Source organism: Cryptomeria japonica, chromosome 2, assembly GCF_030272615.1.
Source record: "Cryptomeria japonica chromosome 2, Sugi_1.0, whole genome shotgun sequence".
Classification (NCBI taxonomy): Eukaryota; Viridiplantae; Streptophyta; class Pinopsida; order Cupressales; family Cupressaceae; genus Cryptomeria; species Cryptomeria japonica.
Window position 1 is genome coordinate 342,675,764 of NC_081406.1, and position 16,127 is coordinate 342,691,890.

At 36.1% G+C, this 16,127-nt stretch overlaps 1 protein-coding gene across 1 annotated transcript in view; it reads left to right on the forward strand.

Moving 5' to 3' along the window:
- The window catches only part of LOC131065226 (brefeldin A-inhibited guanine nucleotide-exchange protein 5), a 133,306-nt gene that overhangs the window by 38,318 nt on the left and 78,861 nt on the right, over nucleotides 1-16,127 (forward strand). The window contains exons 5-15 of the mRNA XM_057999679.2: nucleotides 5,377-5,498; nucleotides 5,648-5,706; nucleotides 6,295-6,352; nucleotides 6,485-6,572; nucleotides 6,681-6,950; nucleotides 7,066-7,124; nucleotides 7,291-7,360; nucleotides 7,562-7,630; nucleotides 7,899-8,021; nucleotides 8,181-8,234; nucleotides 8,382-8,470. Of these exons, the coding sequence (XP_057855662.2) occupies nucleotides 5,377-5,498; nucleotides 5,648-5,706; nucleotides 6,295-6,352; nucleotides 6,485-6,572; nucleotides 6,681-6,950; nucleotides 7,066-7,124; nucleotides 7,291-7,360; nucleotides 7,562-7,630; nucleotides 7,899-8,021; nucleotides 8,181-8,234; nucleotides 8,382-8,470 (1,061 nt within the window). The remainder of the gene's footprint in view (nucleotides 1-5,376; nucleotides 5,499-5,647; nucleotides 5,707-6,294; nucleotides 6,353-6,484; nucleotides 6,573-6,680; nucleotides 6,951-7,065; nucleotides 7,125-7,290; nucleotides 7,361-7,561; nucleotides 7,631-7,898; nucleotides 8,022-8,180; nucleotides 8,235-8,381; nucleotides 8,471-16,127) is intronic.

Sequence of the window (16,127 nt, forward strand, 5' to 3'; positions counted from 1 at the left end):
GTAGATGACTACTCTAGGAAAACATGGATATATTTTTTTGAAATTTAAAGAGTCAAATGAAGTCCTTGTAAGATTTAAGGAATTCAAGGCTCTAGTAGAAAATATGTCAGGCAAAAGAATCAAAACTCTAAGGTCAGATAGTGGGGGGGAATACATTTATGATAACTTTAAAAACGTTTGTAATAATGCTGGGATTAAGAGGGAGTTTATTGTTCCTCACAACCCTCAACAAAATGGGGTAGCAGAAAGAAAAAATAGAACTATTGTAGAAGTAGCGAAAGCTATGATGCATGACCAAAACCTTCATACCTCCTTCTGGGCTGAAGCCTCTAGCACTGCTGTTTACATTCAAAATAGATGTCCCCACTCCCTTCTAGATAACAAAACTACTGAAGAAGCATTTACATGGATAAAACCTGACATAAGTCATTTTAGAATCTTTCGTTGTCCTGTTTACATCCACATACCCAAAGAGAAGAACTAAGTTAGAACCCTCAGGAAAAAAAGGAATATTTGTTGGCTATAGTGAATCATCTAAAGCCTATAGAATCTATATCCCTGGACAAAAATTAATTGAACTAAGCAGGGATGTGATATTTGAAGAAGATGTTGATTTCAAAAGATCAAAAACCATTAATGAAATTGATGACGATTCTCCTACAGATGTGGAAGAGGATCATGCGTCTGAGATTCAGAGGGAGATACACGAAGATAATAATTACAATGAACCTATGGATCCTGTTAACGAACCCAAAGACTCTACTATAAATCATAAAAGACCTCTATGGGCTAGAAAAATGATTGAGGAAGCAGAAAATTATGCAGCTCCAAAAGGAACATTCAGAGAAAGCAAGAGATCAAATAGATACTCCAGCTATGTTGCTCTTATGAGTGAAATCATCAAGTCTAAACCTTCTAGTGTTGAGATAGCACTCCAACATCAAGTTTGGAAAGATGCTATGACTGAAGAATATCAATCCATACTCAAGAATGATGTCCGGGACATTGTACCTAGACCTAAAGACAAATCAATTGTCTCTTCAAAATGGCTCTTCAAAATCAAACATGCAGCAGATGGAAGCATTGAAAAATCTAAAGCAAGATTTGTTGCCAGAGGGTTCTCACAAAAGGAAGGAATCAATTATGAAGAAACATTTGCTCCTGTTGCTCACTACTCCTCTGTCAGGACTGTGATTGCTATTGCCGCATCAAAAGGATGGAAGATTCACCAAATGGATGTGAAGACTGCTTTCCTTAATGGCATTATAGAAGAGGAAGTATACTTAGAACAACCAGAAGGATTTGCGGTTCATGATAATGCTTCCTATGTTTGCAAATTGAAGAAAGCTCTATATGGCCTTAAACAAGCTCTTCGAGCATGGTATGAGAGGATAGACAATTACCTCTCCAAGTTAGGATTCTCCAAAAAAAATGCAGATCCTAACCTCTACTTCAAGGTAATAAATGGTGATATGATAATTCTTATTCTTTATGTTGATGATTTGCTGATCACAGGAGAAGACCACCTCATTACCAAGTGTAAACAAGATCTTGCATCCGAATTTGATATGAAGGACTTAAGTCTCCTTCACTATTTCCTTGGTTTAGAAATATGGCAGCAGGGTAATTGCATTATCCTAAATCAAGGAAAATATACTATTGACATCTTGAAAAGATTCGGGATGATATACTGCAAGCCTATGTCTACACCTATGGAGACAAACTTACATAAGCTAAAAGAAGCAGCTGCGGACTTAGAGTTAGCAGATTCTACTCTCTATCGACAGATGATTGCATCATCGATGTATTTGGTCAACACTAGACCAGATATTTGTTATGCAACAAATGCACTCAGTCAGTTTATGTGTGAACCCAAACAATTACACTTAGTTGCAGCTAAACACATTCTGAGGTACCTGCAAGGCACGATTGGACTTGGATTGAAGTATGACAATGTAGATCTAAATCTGCATGGATATACTGACTCAGATTGGGCTGGAAGTGTAGTTGATCGTAAAAGTACGTCAGGGTGTTGCTTCAGCCTAGGATCAGCCATGATTTCCTGGTGTAGAAGGAAACAGTCTTCAGTTGCACATAGTTCCACCGAAGCTGAGTACATTGCAGCATCTATGGGGGCTCGAGAAGTAGTATGGTTAAGAAAACTTCTTGTAGGATTGTTTGGCCAATCCTTGGATCCCACAATCATCCACTGTGATAACCAGAGTTGAATAAAGCTTTCAGTGAATCCAGTGTTCCATGACAGATCAAAACACATTGAGATCCCTTACCATTATGTTAGAGACATGGTGGAGAGAAATGTTATCCAGCTAAGATATATTAGTACAGATGAACAAACAACAAACATTCTAACCAAGTCTCTCTCCAAAACAAAGGTGGAATACTTTATAGGTAAGCTTGCTATGATTAAAATGTAATTTTCTTGAGATCGAGTTTCAACAATATAATATTATTGTTATAATATTTAAAAGATGTTTAATGTGTAAACTCTTTTGTCATGTGTGTGATTACATGACTTCATGGGCCCTTGTGAACATCTTGAAAGGTGACGATCTTTCAATGATATACACTTGTTGTTATGGTTACTATTGTAAGGTGATGACTTTACAATAGTTAAACCTTACTATCATGATGGATATCATGTGACTTGATATCAGTGGACATGCCATGATAGTTCATATCTCTGAAGCAATATTAACTAAGTTGTGAGTAACCAAAATAAGTTATATTACTGAGATATTTTCATGGTGGATATTATGTGACATAATATCCATGGATATGCCATGAGTGGATATCATTATGATAGGCATCATGTGACTTAATGCCTGTGCACATATCATAAGGGATATTGTGAGTATGGCAAATATCATGTGACTTGATATTCGTGGACATGTCATTACTCCTGATATCACATTGAGGTGATATCTCTCTCACTCATATATGAATCCATTGTGTTTAATTTAGGATAGTTATCATCTTCCCTAGCTAAGAGGGAGTGTTAATGATTTGTAGCTTTGGTCGGATTACTCCTATCGATGAAATCAAATGCATAAGTGGCCTATCGGCCTTGAGCATTTGATTACTATCTTTTCTTTGTATTTCACTATGATTATTGATTATCATAATACATGATTAATAATAGTAAGATAACTATCATGTATATATATTTAATATTGCACATGTATATTATATATACATATATACATGATTGAAATATAACCATTGTTAATCTTGCTAATGATGTAAATCATGCTGGTATTCAATAATAATAATCATGCTGATAATACTTATTGCATTGTTGATAATAATTCATACATCGATATTGAGTATCGATACCCATACTAATGATATCGATATCATACTATGCTATCAATGACAGCATACTATGATACCGATATCATTAGTAATGCCTTGATGTAACTACGGTTTGATAATGTGTATCGAACTTAATTATATTGCAATGTGTATCGAACTTAATTATATCACAATGTGTATCGATGTTAGTCATCGATAATAAACAGCCTATAACAATTCGTGGACATGCCTACGTAGAGGCATGTTTCTATGCGGATTATGTTCGCGTAGAGACATGAGACATGTCTCCACGCTGTTGTATATATAAAACCGATTCAATATGACTTGGGAGGTACTGTAATCAATAAGTGCCGAACAATTTACAGCAAAATATATATTTTGGAATCGTTGGATTAAGCATACATCAGCAGCATTATATATACCATTCTGATCTGCATTACAATCTCTTTATATTGTTTACTTCTCCATATCATCAGTATTGATATTATAATTTCTGCAAATTGACATATATATATTTTAATATTCAAGAAGAAATTATAAAGACTTTGTGATCAATACCTTATATAGAAAAATCAAATACCATAACCTCTAAATCTGATCAAACTTTAACATGCACAGGGTCATATTTGTGCCCAGCCTATATAATAATTGGCCTAGGATAATAATTAAATGCTTTCTTTCCACAAATGTCATATTGAAATTGTTGTGTAGATTGGGGAATAATAAAGTGGTCAGTTTCTTCAAACATTGATTTCAGATTCCCATGGTGTTTTTGCAACCATGTAAGCCAAATTAATTGATACAGAAATTGGCTATGGTAGAAGCATTGCACCCATTTGGATTACTGTGAGAGTTGCTGTTTGCAGGTTTCTTAAGGAAGCAATTAATAATCAAACACATGAATAAATGAAATCAATGGTGTTACTGCTTCACACAAGCGAACTCGCCTTATGATGTTGACTTTTAAGTTTATGCAATGACAATCAATTTAAAATCCCAATCTGCATGCATCAAAATTTGAACAGTTAGTGTGTAGACTTGATGCTTTCATAAAGAATTGAGAAATCAGTCTGTTGCATCAACATCCTTGATTCTCATAAATAAATGGTTGCTCAATCTGCATATGACAACCACTCCAACGATATGCATCAATCTGTTGCTCAATTTAGTGTTAAGATGTATATTACTAACCCGAAGAAGTTCAGTATTAGTTAATGAGGGTTAGTATTTCTGTTTGCTATGTGCCCATGTTAGAAGAGTGCTCTCATTTGTCACTGAGCCCTTTTTCTTCTGGAACATGCTCCTTACTGATATTCACAATGAATTTTCTGCAATAATGGATCCTGTTGCCAAGAATTCTCCTGCAAAGTTATTGCTCTTCTTCTGTGAGATGGGTCCACATTTTTTCTTACTATGTGCATATGCCTTCTTGAAGTAAATGGATCTGAAATGAATGTTTGCATGATCACTTGAATAAGTATCTTACATTTCCATGGATCATCCAAGCTAGATAATTCTATATTCCAAATGTCACTCCAACTTCCTTTGTCTATACATGCCTCATTGTCCTCAAAACAATCTAATGTAAGTATGAATGGTGATATTGATATCCTCAGTATATCATAAAATAAATTTTACTCTAATTATTACAAAGGCTTTCATTTGCCTTCAGTGGATCATGGCCTGGAGATCTTTGTCGACAATAAATAATCTAAATGAATTGCTGAAAATTGCAAATTAATATACAGAAACTCTAACTAATAATTGAACAAGTTTACGGTCCAATAAAACACAGAATAGGTGCTTGCATGTTAAACATGATTTATATCAGTCCACTGCACAATTTAAAAGCTAAAATAGGTAAAAGATTGTGACATTTGTGAATACTAGCATATCACCTGGTAAATTACTAAATAATAAAATTAAGATAATACAAAATATTTGATTAAAAGATTATTAGCTATTGGGGAAAGCATTATTTGATCAGTGTGAAAGAGGCCAATAATTCCAAGCATCTCAAACATTATGTCTTGATATCTGCAGAAGCTGATATCATACGAGCATTTGGAAGGTGACTGTGGTCTTGAAGGTGGTAAGAATGGTGCAATATTTACCGACATCATAAATTTGGTTTGTGGTTGTGTGGACAATACTGCACCTGACAGGTAAGATAAATTGGCAGTTTCCTCTATATAGGTTCAGATCTTTGGCAATTTACTCTTTAGGTTTCAAATTTTGGTGTTTGGAAATAAATCTGTTAAATGCTCATTTATTTTTTACTGTCCTCTAAATTGCTATCAACATTGAATTGCAGCACTGTTCTTCAAGTACTGAAGGTTCTCTTAACTGCTGTGGCTTCAACAAAGTTCAGAGGTATCTGGAATCTACTATTGTCTTTTCTCAATTGATTTGAACATTGAAAATTTGAATTAGGGAAGAAATTATGCAATGAGTCTTGGTTGAATAACTTTTTTTGACACATCATAGCTATATTTGTAGTGAGAAATCATGACATGTCATGATAGCATTTTTTTTTTTGCATTTTTTGCCACTAAAACCATATTGCATTTTTAGTTTCTTTCTTGTTGAGATATATTTTGGCCCTTGGGAAATTAGCTTAGATATATTTCCCTTCCATTTTTAAGATAAAGGAGTCTTTAATTCTTTAAAGGAGCCCTGAAATCTGTTTTGTTGTAAGAAAGTGCAGCTTTAAAATCCAGCATATTTTTGTTTCATGAAATGAGAATATTGCTCCCTGGTATTGATTTTCTGCAAATTCCTTTTTCACCGTATAAAATTTCTCTGGGGTGATTAGAGTTTGATACATGTGGGATGGCAGTTGCTTGCTTTATTTAACGAAGTACATATATAAAGGACAAAATGCATTAGTTCCTATCATAGATTAGTCATTAAGAAAATGGTTGCCTGTGTTCAAATATATTTATGATAAATTTCTTGCAGTTCATGGAGACTGTCTGTTGAGTGTGATTCGCACATGCTATAATATTGCCCTTAACAGGTAAACTGCATGTCTCAAAGCATTTATGTATCTTAACCATACAATATTTGAGTACAATATTAAATGTTTAGATTTGCCATTGGAGTTATATATCTAGCTCTTTGAAATACTTATATTCTTTGTCTGCCCCAGCAAGAGTGCAATAAATCAGGCTACAGCAAAGGCTATGTTGACTCAAATGATCAGCATTGTCTTTAGGCACATGGAATCTGAAGAACAGGTGTTGGCATTTACTAAAAATATGAGCTGGATGTCTGCTTAGTTGCTTTTTTATTTTAATATGAGTTTTTCCACAAGTGGACTTTCACATCTAGTTTTGTGTGCACAGCTTTCAAGTGGTGTTTCTCTTCCTACAGCAGACACATTGCATCCTTCTCTTGCTACCTCGACTGCTCTCCCTATACAGGAAACTAATTCCAAGTCAGAACTGTCAAAACAGGAAAGTCATGAAATTGTGACTGATGATTCTGTTGATCAGGATGGAAAGGATGCAGCAGCTATAACACTAGGCGATGCTCTCTCCCTAGACAGATTGAATGATGCAGCTCTTGTATCTGTAGAGGAATTGCAGCATCTTGCTGGAGGTGCAGATATCAAGGTTGAATTTGATGAATTTGTTTTTAGATTGATATGAAAGTGGCTTTACGTTGCCAATTATTTATTCTAACTATAGTTGTTTAGTTAGTATTTATTTTGTGCAATGCTATTTTCAGGGCCTGGAGGCTGCTCTTGATAAGGCTGTGCATTCAGAAGAGAGTAATAGAGCATCAGGGTAAAGATTGCTTTTCCATCTTGTCTTCAATACCGTGCACCAATAATTCTTTTTTTTTGTTTGCATTTTCTTGAATCGTAGTGGGTTGGTTGCATTTTGTTGCTCCAGTTGTTTGAAATATATATTTTTCATTTGAAATCTTATTATTTATTGTGCTTGTTTTTAGAGGTATCGATTTGGAAAGCATGAGTATAGGACAACGAGATGCTTTACTGGTTTTCCGTACACTCTGTAAGGTGTAGTTATGTACCATCTTTATTGACAATCCTGAGATCTAATCTTTATTGATAGCTATCCATGGGTTCTTTTAATTGATCGTGCTTAGTTGAGGGATTGAAACCAGTCACAATTGTGCCAAGTACACAGTTTCATTGTTGTTTGACTTTTAAATTTATCTACAATTGCAAATGCTAACTATGTGGAAACTGATAATATAGATGTCTATGAAGGAAGAGACTGATGAGTTTGTTACAAAAACAAAGCTTCTTTCACTTGAGCTGCTTCAGGTTGGTTCCTGGATTTGCCATCATTTTCTATTTTTGAATAAGTCAGTAATCTATGCGAAAGAATAATGTTGGGAGTCAAGACTTGGACTTTGCAAATCAATTTTTGACCTGGACTTGAACTGGAAAAAAAAAGCTGGGCCAACTCTTGGCAAGTTAAAAACAATATAATCTATAAAGAACTATTTTTAATTTTTTTATGGTTTTCTTGGCAGACTCTGCAACTACTTAGTTGAATTTCAACACTGATTGAAATTGGTTCTGTTTGCAGGGGTTACTAGAGGGTGTGAACCATTCATTTACTTTAAATTTTCATTTTATTGATTCAGTCAAAACCCACCTGTCATATGCATTGCTGAGGGCATGTGTGTCTTCCCATCAAGCAATTTTTCAGGTCAGTAGTTTCTAGTTTCTTAAGGTAGTTTTTATGTCAAGATCCACAGTCTATGGTGAATATAATTTCTTGTCATGGCTCTACTTGATGTACAATATCAATCATGTTTAATTTCTTGTCATTTTCGCCCATAATAATTTCTTTTTCTATTTGATTCAGTTTGCTTCAGGCATTTTCTCTGTTTTGTTACTGCGGTTCAGAGAAAGTTTGAAGGTAAGAAGTTGCTTTTTTTTAATATCATCTTTGAGTGAGAACCATTTTTGATTACTGTTTTTTCAAGATTTTTTAGGAGAACACCATTTCCTCCATATTGTTAATTCTGTACAAGGCAGGTTATTGTGCTAAACATTGGCGTTGCAGGCGGAAATAGGTGTATTTTTCCCATTGATCATTTTGCGGTCCCTAGATAGCTCAGATAGCCCACTTCACCAAAGGACATGCGTTCTAAGGTACTTTTTATATAGCTCCAAACTTAAATATTTCTCAGATTTTGTGACATTAGGTTACTGATTAGTAAATAGTAAATATTTAATATAGCTGCAAACTTAAGTATTTCATAGGTTACTGATTAGTCGTTTGCTAGTTGCAACAAACGCTAAGGAAAAAAAACAGGTTTGATAGAGTTAGGATGATGAGTTATGTTGAGGGAGTGAATCCAATAAAATTAGATCATAAATAAACCTATTCTACTTGTAGGAATAGTTCTGTGTTTGATTAATAAAATATCTTACTATTTGCTTAAAAGTGTCATTTGGTATCATTGAATAGCAAACAAAATTTGAGCTTAGGGGTTGTGAATGGGCTTATCCTTTGGCATTCTGAGTGGAGACATGTTATTTGAGAGGATAACCTATTTATTGCCAAAAAAAATGCTGTATATGCATAGAGCTGCCTAAGCAATTGTTGTACATAGTTTTCTTGTTGGTGGCACATCATTAAAGGAACCACAGATCGTTATGGTGTATGCCAATTTTTTATAATTTATTTTAAGCATCTTTTAAAAGTTTCCCAAACTCTTCAAAAAATCACTCAACTTTCATGCTTTTACATTTAAGCATTTTCAAATTATTTTATGCTTCCCCTCTTGATTTCCATAGACCTAACCAAGACCACCTGTCAGGAACTGCTGACTCTGACAAGTTTGGCAGCTTCTGTGGGTTTGACTTAGACTCATTGGGTACTCGAGTCACAAGTCTGGTCTCCTTGGTGGTAGACTTACTGAGTTTGGGCTAGTCTTGTAACTTGGACAATGCAAACTGCAAAATGGCTCCAACCCTTTTTGTTAAAAAGCATATTGAAATGTTGCTTCAATCTCTAACAGGATACTTAGATGTCTTTATGCAGCTTCTATGATAACATGTTTCTCTGTTCATTCAGAAAAGTTGGCACTCTGCATAGCAACTGAGGAATCCTCATTCACATTATTAGACACTATTTATGTACCTCTTGATCTTGATGGTTGCGATGAACAACACCGTTTTTACAATCAAGTCATCTTTTCTAAGGTCAAGTTTTCTATACTAATAATTCTTGCATGTCTTTGATTGATTAGAAGTGAACCAAATGTCATACAAGAAGGAAGCGTATTAACATTTTGCAATCAAACCCGATTATCCCATTTTGTATTAGATGGGGTATAAATACCTAAATTTTCTAACAAATTGTGTTGAACAGCCTTACGGGAGTACCCCATATTGAAAACAAACTACTACCAAGTAAACAAGACAATAACAAACCTAAAACGATCTAAACAAACTACCTACGTGGGTAAATGATGGAATACCAACATTTGCCCCTTATTACATCATTTCTTCAAAGTACTAATAAGAGAATCTTGAAAGCTTTCAAACTTCACACGTGCAAGAGGCTTGGTGAAGATTTCAGCACTTGTTCTTGAGTTGAGCAAAATTGGAGCTAGATGTTGTTTTGCTAAACATGTTCTCATATGAAGTGACAATCAACTTCAATATGCTTGGTTCGTTCATGAAACATTGGATTACAAACAAGCTTGAGAACACTTTGACTATCACAATAGAGGATTGTAGGTTGGTTTTGTGGTATCCCCAATCCTTCTAATATGTGACATAGCCAGATTGCTTCATTTGCTGCTGCACTTGCTGCACGATATTCTGCTTCTATTGAGGAATGTGCAATTGTGGCTTGTTTCTTACTTCCCCAAGAAATAGGTCCCGAACCTAGGAAGAAAACTAATCCAGATGTGGATTTCGTATCATCAATTGAACTTGCATAGTCTGCATCTATGTAGCCTGTCAAGAAGAATTGATCATTCCTTTTATATTCCAAAGTCCAAACCATGATTCATTGTACCTTGGATATACCTCAGTATCCATTTTGCTGCTTTCCAGTGACCCATTTTTGGTTCTTGCATGAATCTTGATATATAATTAACAACAAAAGTAATAATTGGTTTGGTGTAAGTCAAGTAAATCTAACCTCCAACCATTTGTCGGTAGAGAGTTACATTCACTTGAGGAGATGTATTAGATGTAGATAATTGCAATCCTGATTCCATATGTGTGGTCATGGGCTTGGAATCCATCATTTTGAATTTCTCAAGCAGTGTCTTGGCATATTTTCTTTGAGATACAAAGATATGGTGATTTGTTTGCCATACCTCTAAAGCCTAGACAATAGTGCAATAGCCTGAGATCTGTCATATCAAATGCCTTCTTGAGATCACTTTTGGTTGTCTCAACCAATTCTTCCGAGCTGCCTGTGATAACTAAGTCATCAACATATACATTAATGATCGCAATAGCCCCTCCTTGATCCTTGAGGTAGAGATTTGGATCATATGGATGCCTAATGAAACAATGTTGTAGCATGTGTTCATCAATTTTAATATACCAAGCTCTAGGAGCTTGTTTGAGACCATATAGGGGCTTGACAAGTTTGCATACCTTTTCTTCTTTTCCAGGTGCAATATGCCCCTCTAGTTGGGTCATATAGACCTCATTCTTAAAGTCTCCATTAAGAAAGACACTTTTTACTTCCATTTGATACAATTTCTATCTAAATTGGGCAGCTAAAGCAAAAATCATTCTAATTGTTTTAATTTTTGCAATGGGAGCAAATGTTTCCTCATAGTCTATCTCTTCCTTCTGGGCATAACCTTTGGCTACAAGTCTAGCCTTATATTTGGTTATACTACTATTTGCTTTGTACTTAGTTTTGAATATCCATTTACATCCAATTGCTTTCTTACCAGGTGGTAGATCAACAAGCTTCCAACTGTTGTCTTCATCAGAGATTGATACTCTGAATCCATAGCCTCTTTCCAAGGCTTTGATTCTAGTGCTTTTTGAACAATGAACGGCTCAAAATTATCAACAACTAAAGTCATTAGTGCAAAGTTTACCTCATTGCGAGCCATGTTGCGAGTCCTTGGACTTGAAGTTGAACTGTCTGGAACTCCATCTAGCTTTGCATCATGAATGGTACTAGTATACCACTTTGGTAAAGGTTTTGTGACATTTGTCGGTGTTGATTGGCTATCAACATTCCCATCATTTGTCCCATCCATGTTGAATATAGGAGCACTATCTAAAGTAGGTGAGGATGTGGGAGGAGAACTTGACTCAATCCGCTCATCAAAAATTACATCTCTACTAATGTATATTTTCTTTTGTATTAGGATCCATATAGGCAGTGCATCCAAAAACACGAAGATGAGAGATAGAAGGCTTTACCCTTTTACATGCTTCTTCTGGTGTGATGCCATCAAGAGCTTTGGTTGGTGCATGATTCAAAAGATTCACTGTTGTGTGAACAACTTCAGCCCAATATCCATGCTCTAGTTGAGAATCTTTCAACATACTTTGAACCATCTTCATGATGATGCGATTTCTTCATTCAACAACTCCATTTTGTTGAGGTGTGTATGCTGCAGTCAATTGATGTTGAATTCCATGTTCCTTCAGATATGTAGAGAATTCTGTGCTGGTGTATTCCCCCCCTTGATTTGAGCGGAGGACAGGAATATGATGATTCGTATCTTTCTCCACAAGAGTGCAAAACTCTTTGAAATGGGAAAAAGCTTCATCTTTATGCTGCAAACAATATACCCACATTTTCCTTGTGTGATCATCAACAAAAAGTTGAAAGTACCTGTATCCTTTATGAGAAGGTGTCATAGGGCCGCATAGATCGGTATGCACCAACTGCAAGGGTTGGCTTGCATGATGCTCACTTGGATAGAAGGGTTCTCTATGTTGTTTTCCAACAATACAACTAGAACACATAGCACTCGACTTCTCAAGTGAGGAAAGCCCTTTGACCATGACCAAATCTATGATGCCAAAGCATAGCAAGATCATTGCCCTTAGTCGCTAAAGCTTGATCATTAGCAATTGTGTCAAGCCTAAACATTCTACCAATCTTAGTAGCACTAGCAACAATCTTTGCATTTTTAGACTTATCTTTGATAAGACATACCTTTTTATCCTGATGTGTGTCAAGTTCAATCCCAAGGTTATGATCAAGAAATTGATTAACAAAATGAAGATTTTTGGTAAGTCCTCGCATGTACAAAACATTAGTAAGTCTACAACAATGTGTGCCAAACCTCAAAGAGATGCCACCAATACCTTTGATGTCATAGGTAGTATCATCTCTAAGAGTGAATGTACCATGATGGGGTTTCACTGTGAGAAGCCACTCTTGAAAGATCCCCACTCCAATTTTCACCCAATCTGACCCAAATTAGGAGGTTATGTGCAGTGTTTATTTGCCGATAAGTCTTTGGCCAGTGTATATTTGTATGGGGTTTGACTGGTTTTTGTTTTTGTTTTGATTGGTTTTGAAATTTTATGCAAGATTCTTGAATATGACATAAAGAGATTGCTGATTTAAACTAACACAATGCATAACACACGAGGAAGGTAAATAAGTAACTGTCATTTGCTTGAAAGAGCAGTGTACATACCATTAACATGAACTCATAAGTCTGATGCAAGTTTCTAGCCCATAGAAATATAGAAATCAGCTCCAATTAATGTCAAAACCCTAAATACATTCTAGGGTTTTAAACCCTTCTTCCCAAAAAGGAGCGGCTAGCTGAAATAGAGCTGGAAAAAGATGGAAATGACCTCTAAAAGGTCAGCCCTGCAACTGATTGAAGACAATCTACCCTCTAACTCATCAATTTGCTCAAAAATCCCCAAAAGAGGCTGCCATATGCACACTGAGTCCGAACTCTGATGGAAATTGACACTCGGAGAGATGGGTTTTCGTCCAAAGCCCCCAATTCTTCCAGAAGTTGGCATTCTTGGAAGCCCAAAGCTGCTGAAACCCTCATGCAAGCTGCTGATCTGAAAATGGAGATGTAAGATTGAATCAAAATGATAGGCAAAATGCCTTTTATCTATTTTGGGGTTACTATTTGGCCTTAAAATCATAAAATTTCCTTGATGGTCTAATTTCTCATTGTGAACTTGGCCCCCTTTTAAAAAACAACTTAAGTTACTAGGATGGGGGGAACTTTTCACAATTCCTCTTATGTTTCTCTGTTACTATTCACATAAGGCCAACTTTAGTATTTCAATTTTAATCATGGTTTCACTCCAAAACTCCAAACTGAAAATCTTGTAAAGCTCCCTGCTGAGCTCCACAACCCTTGGTTGGGTCCCCTCTCCACTCCACTGGCCTACGAGAACCCGATGATAGGCCAATCCCTGCTCAACTGCCTATCACCTAGGAAGTGGACATTACAACTCCTGTCCAGTCATGTGCTTTGTAGCACCTGGGTCCACATACCATATAGAAGTTGTTTGTCAATCATCTTCTGAAGTGTGCGTTGAAAGCATGTATTCCTCATTTGGAGAATCATCTGCTTCAACAACTTTGCCTTGTTGTTTCTGCTGGCCCTTCTACTCCCATCGTGGTTTGCTAGTTGGCATTGGCTTCTTTTGATGTAATTTGTTGGAAGATCCTTTGTTGAAGGAGTTGTACCAACAAATTTTCACATCATGTCCAACTCTTTCACAAATTGGACACTTCTTTAGCGGTCTGGATGAATTACCAGATTTGGGAGGTCCATTGAACTGCTTCATAGGCTTCTTGCCTTTATGATGTGTGATCATTGCATGATCATCCTCACCATGTTCCTGGCTTATAGATTCTTTTTTTTGTAGTAGATTCACCAACTTCTCAAAAGGGGGTGTTGTCTCAGTGACATTCAAAGTTGTCACAAAGACCTTGTATTTGGACGGTAGTGCCCATAAAACAATAGGCACCAATAATGCATCATCAATTGTTTTTCCCAATGCTTGTAGCGAAGGTCTCAATTCTGCAATCCTTTTAAGAAAGGATTGCAATTGTTCTCCATTCTTCATTTCAGGCTGTGTAGCTGACTCTCCAAATTCAAGATCTGATTCTGATTCTTCGCCTCATACACTATCTTGAGCCTGTCCTATGCATCTTTGGCTATGGACAAGCTGCAGATAAAAGGCTGAACATCATTAGAGACACTGAACAAAATGATCAATTTCGCCTTTTTGTCAGCTTGATCAAATTTCTTCTGCTCATCAGCATCTGTTTTATGTCTTGTGGTACTGCTCAACACATCCCAAACTTCTTCAAACTCGAGTTGAGTTTTGAGTTTGGTTTTCCACGCAGAATAGTTATTTCTGTGCAGTAACTGAGAGTCTGGAAGAAGGAATTTTGGAGAATTTCCTGCCATTGTGTTAACAAATAATTTTATCCTATTTCTTGTCACGGAGATAAGTGATTCACCGTCAAAGAGAGGATAATAATATATAACATAATTGAACTGATAAAAGGGGCTTGATAGCTATTTTGAATCTTGTTTACTAAAACTGAAAAACCTAAAACTTATTGTTAGCAATGCACATTTGACTTGAAGCCAAATATCCATAAAAAGTTATCAACTACACATGTAGCATACCCCTCACAGTCTACCATCCTGATCAATGGTACAATCAAAGTAATTTTGATCTGGAATCTGGAGAGACCACACTCACGCAAATAACCCTAAGAAGCCATCAAAGTAATTATTTGGGGCACAAGACTTTAGAAACTAAAGTCCTGCTAAAAAATATATCTCTGCAATAATTGGAGCGCAAATAGAAAACTCCAATATGCTACCAGCCTGCACAATATAATCGAACCTAGGCTGTCAAGCATCTGCCAAAGCGCGAGCAACAAATGCCTCTAGGATTTGAATGCGAACCAATCATGATCAACCAATATCCATGGCCAAGACGGCTTGACCAAGCAATGATTGCTGCCACTGATAATAACATCGATCAAACAAAATATGGAATTGCTCCAGTGAATGCAAAGGAGTGCTTCTCTTTGAAATTGATCAGACCGTTTGACAAAGTATTGAGACAAACAAATAACGCTTCTGTCTACAGTTGTGAACTTGTGAGCATTCAAATCAGAATATGAAAGCCGAACCAAATCAAAATAATAAACACTGTCTGCAAACAAATGAATCTTAGAAGCTTTTGAGATTTTGTATCCTCCAGTGGACAAGACTTTGTCGTGTCTTTCTAAACTTTATCAATGTCTGGATCCCACAATACTCACAGGACTGTAACTTGGTCGGATTGAGAGGAAATATTGACAAAGTGCCTTCTTGTGAACCACCATGAAAGGTATCTCCGCTGAGAAAGCCGCACACAGCAGGCTTAATATAAAAATATGAGGCCTCCAAACTGACAAACAAAATCAAACGCACCAGTGGCAATGAGAAAACAGCGATCAGCTCTTCTATTATTGCTTGGCTTTCACTATGATGATCTTTGAGAACGACTTCTTTGAAGGCTCTGCTAACTTGACCAATCATTCGATGATCAAAAAATTAAAATCAACGAACCTGGGACCTGTGTAAGGAAAACTAAATAATAGGCACATAATCCTTAATGCTCCGATACCATATTAACATTTTGCAATCAAACCCGATTATCTCACTTTCCATTAGATGGGGTATAAATATCCAAAAATTATAACAAATTCGTTTGAACAGCCTTACTGGAGTATCCCATATTGAAAACAAACTACTACCAATTAAACATGACAATAACAAACTACATACGGGGGTTAATGATGGAATACCAACAA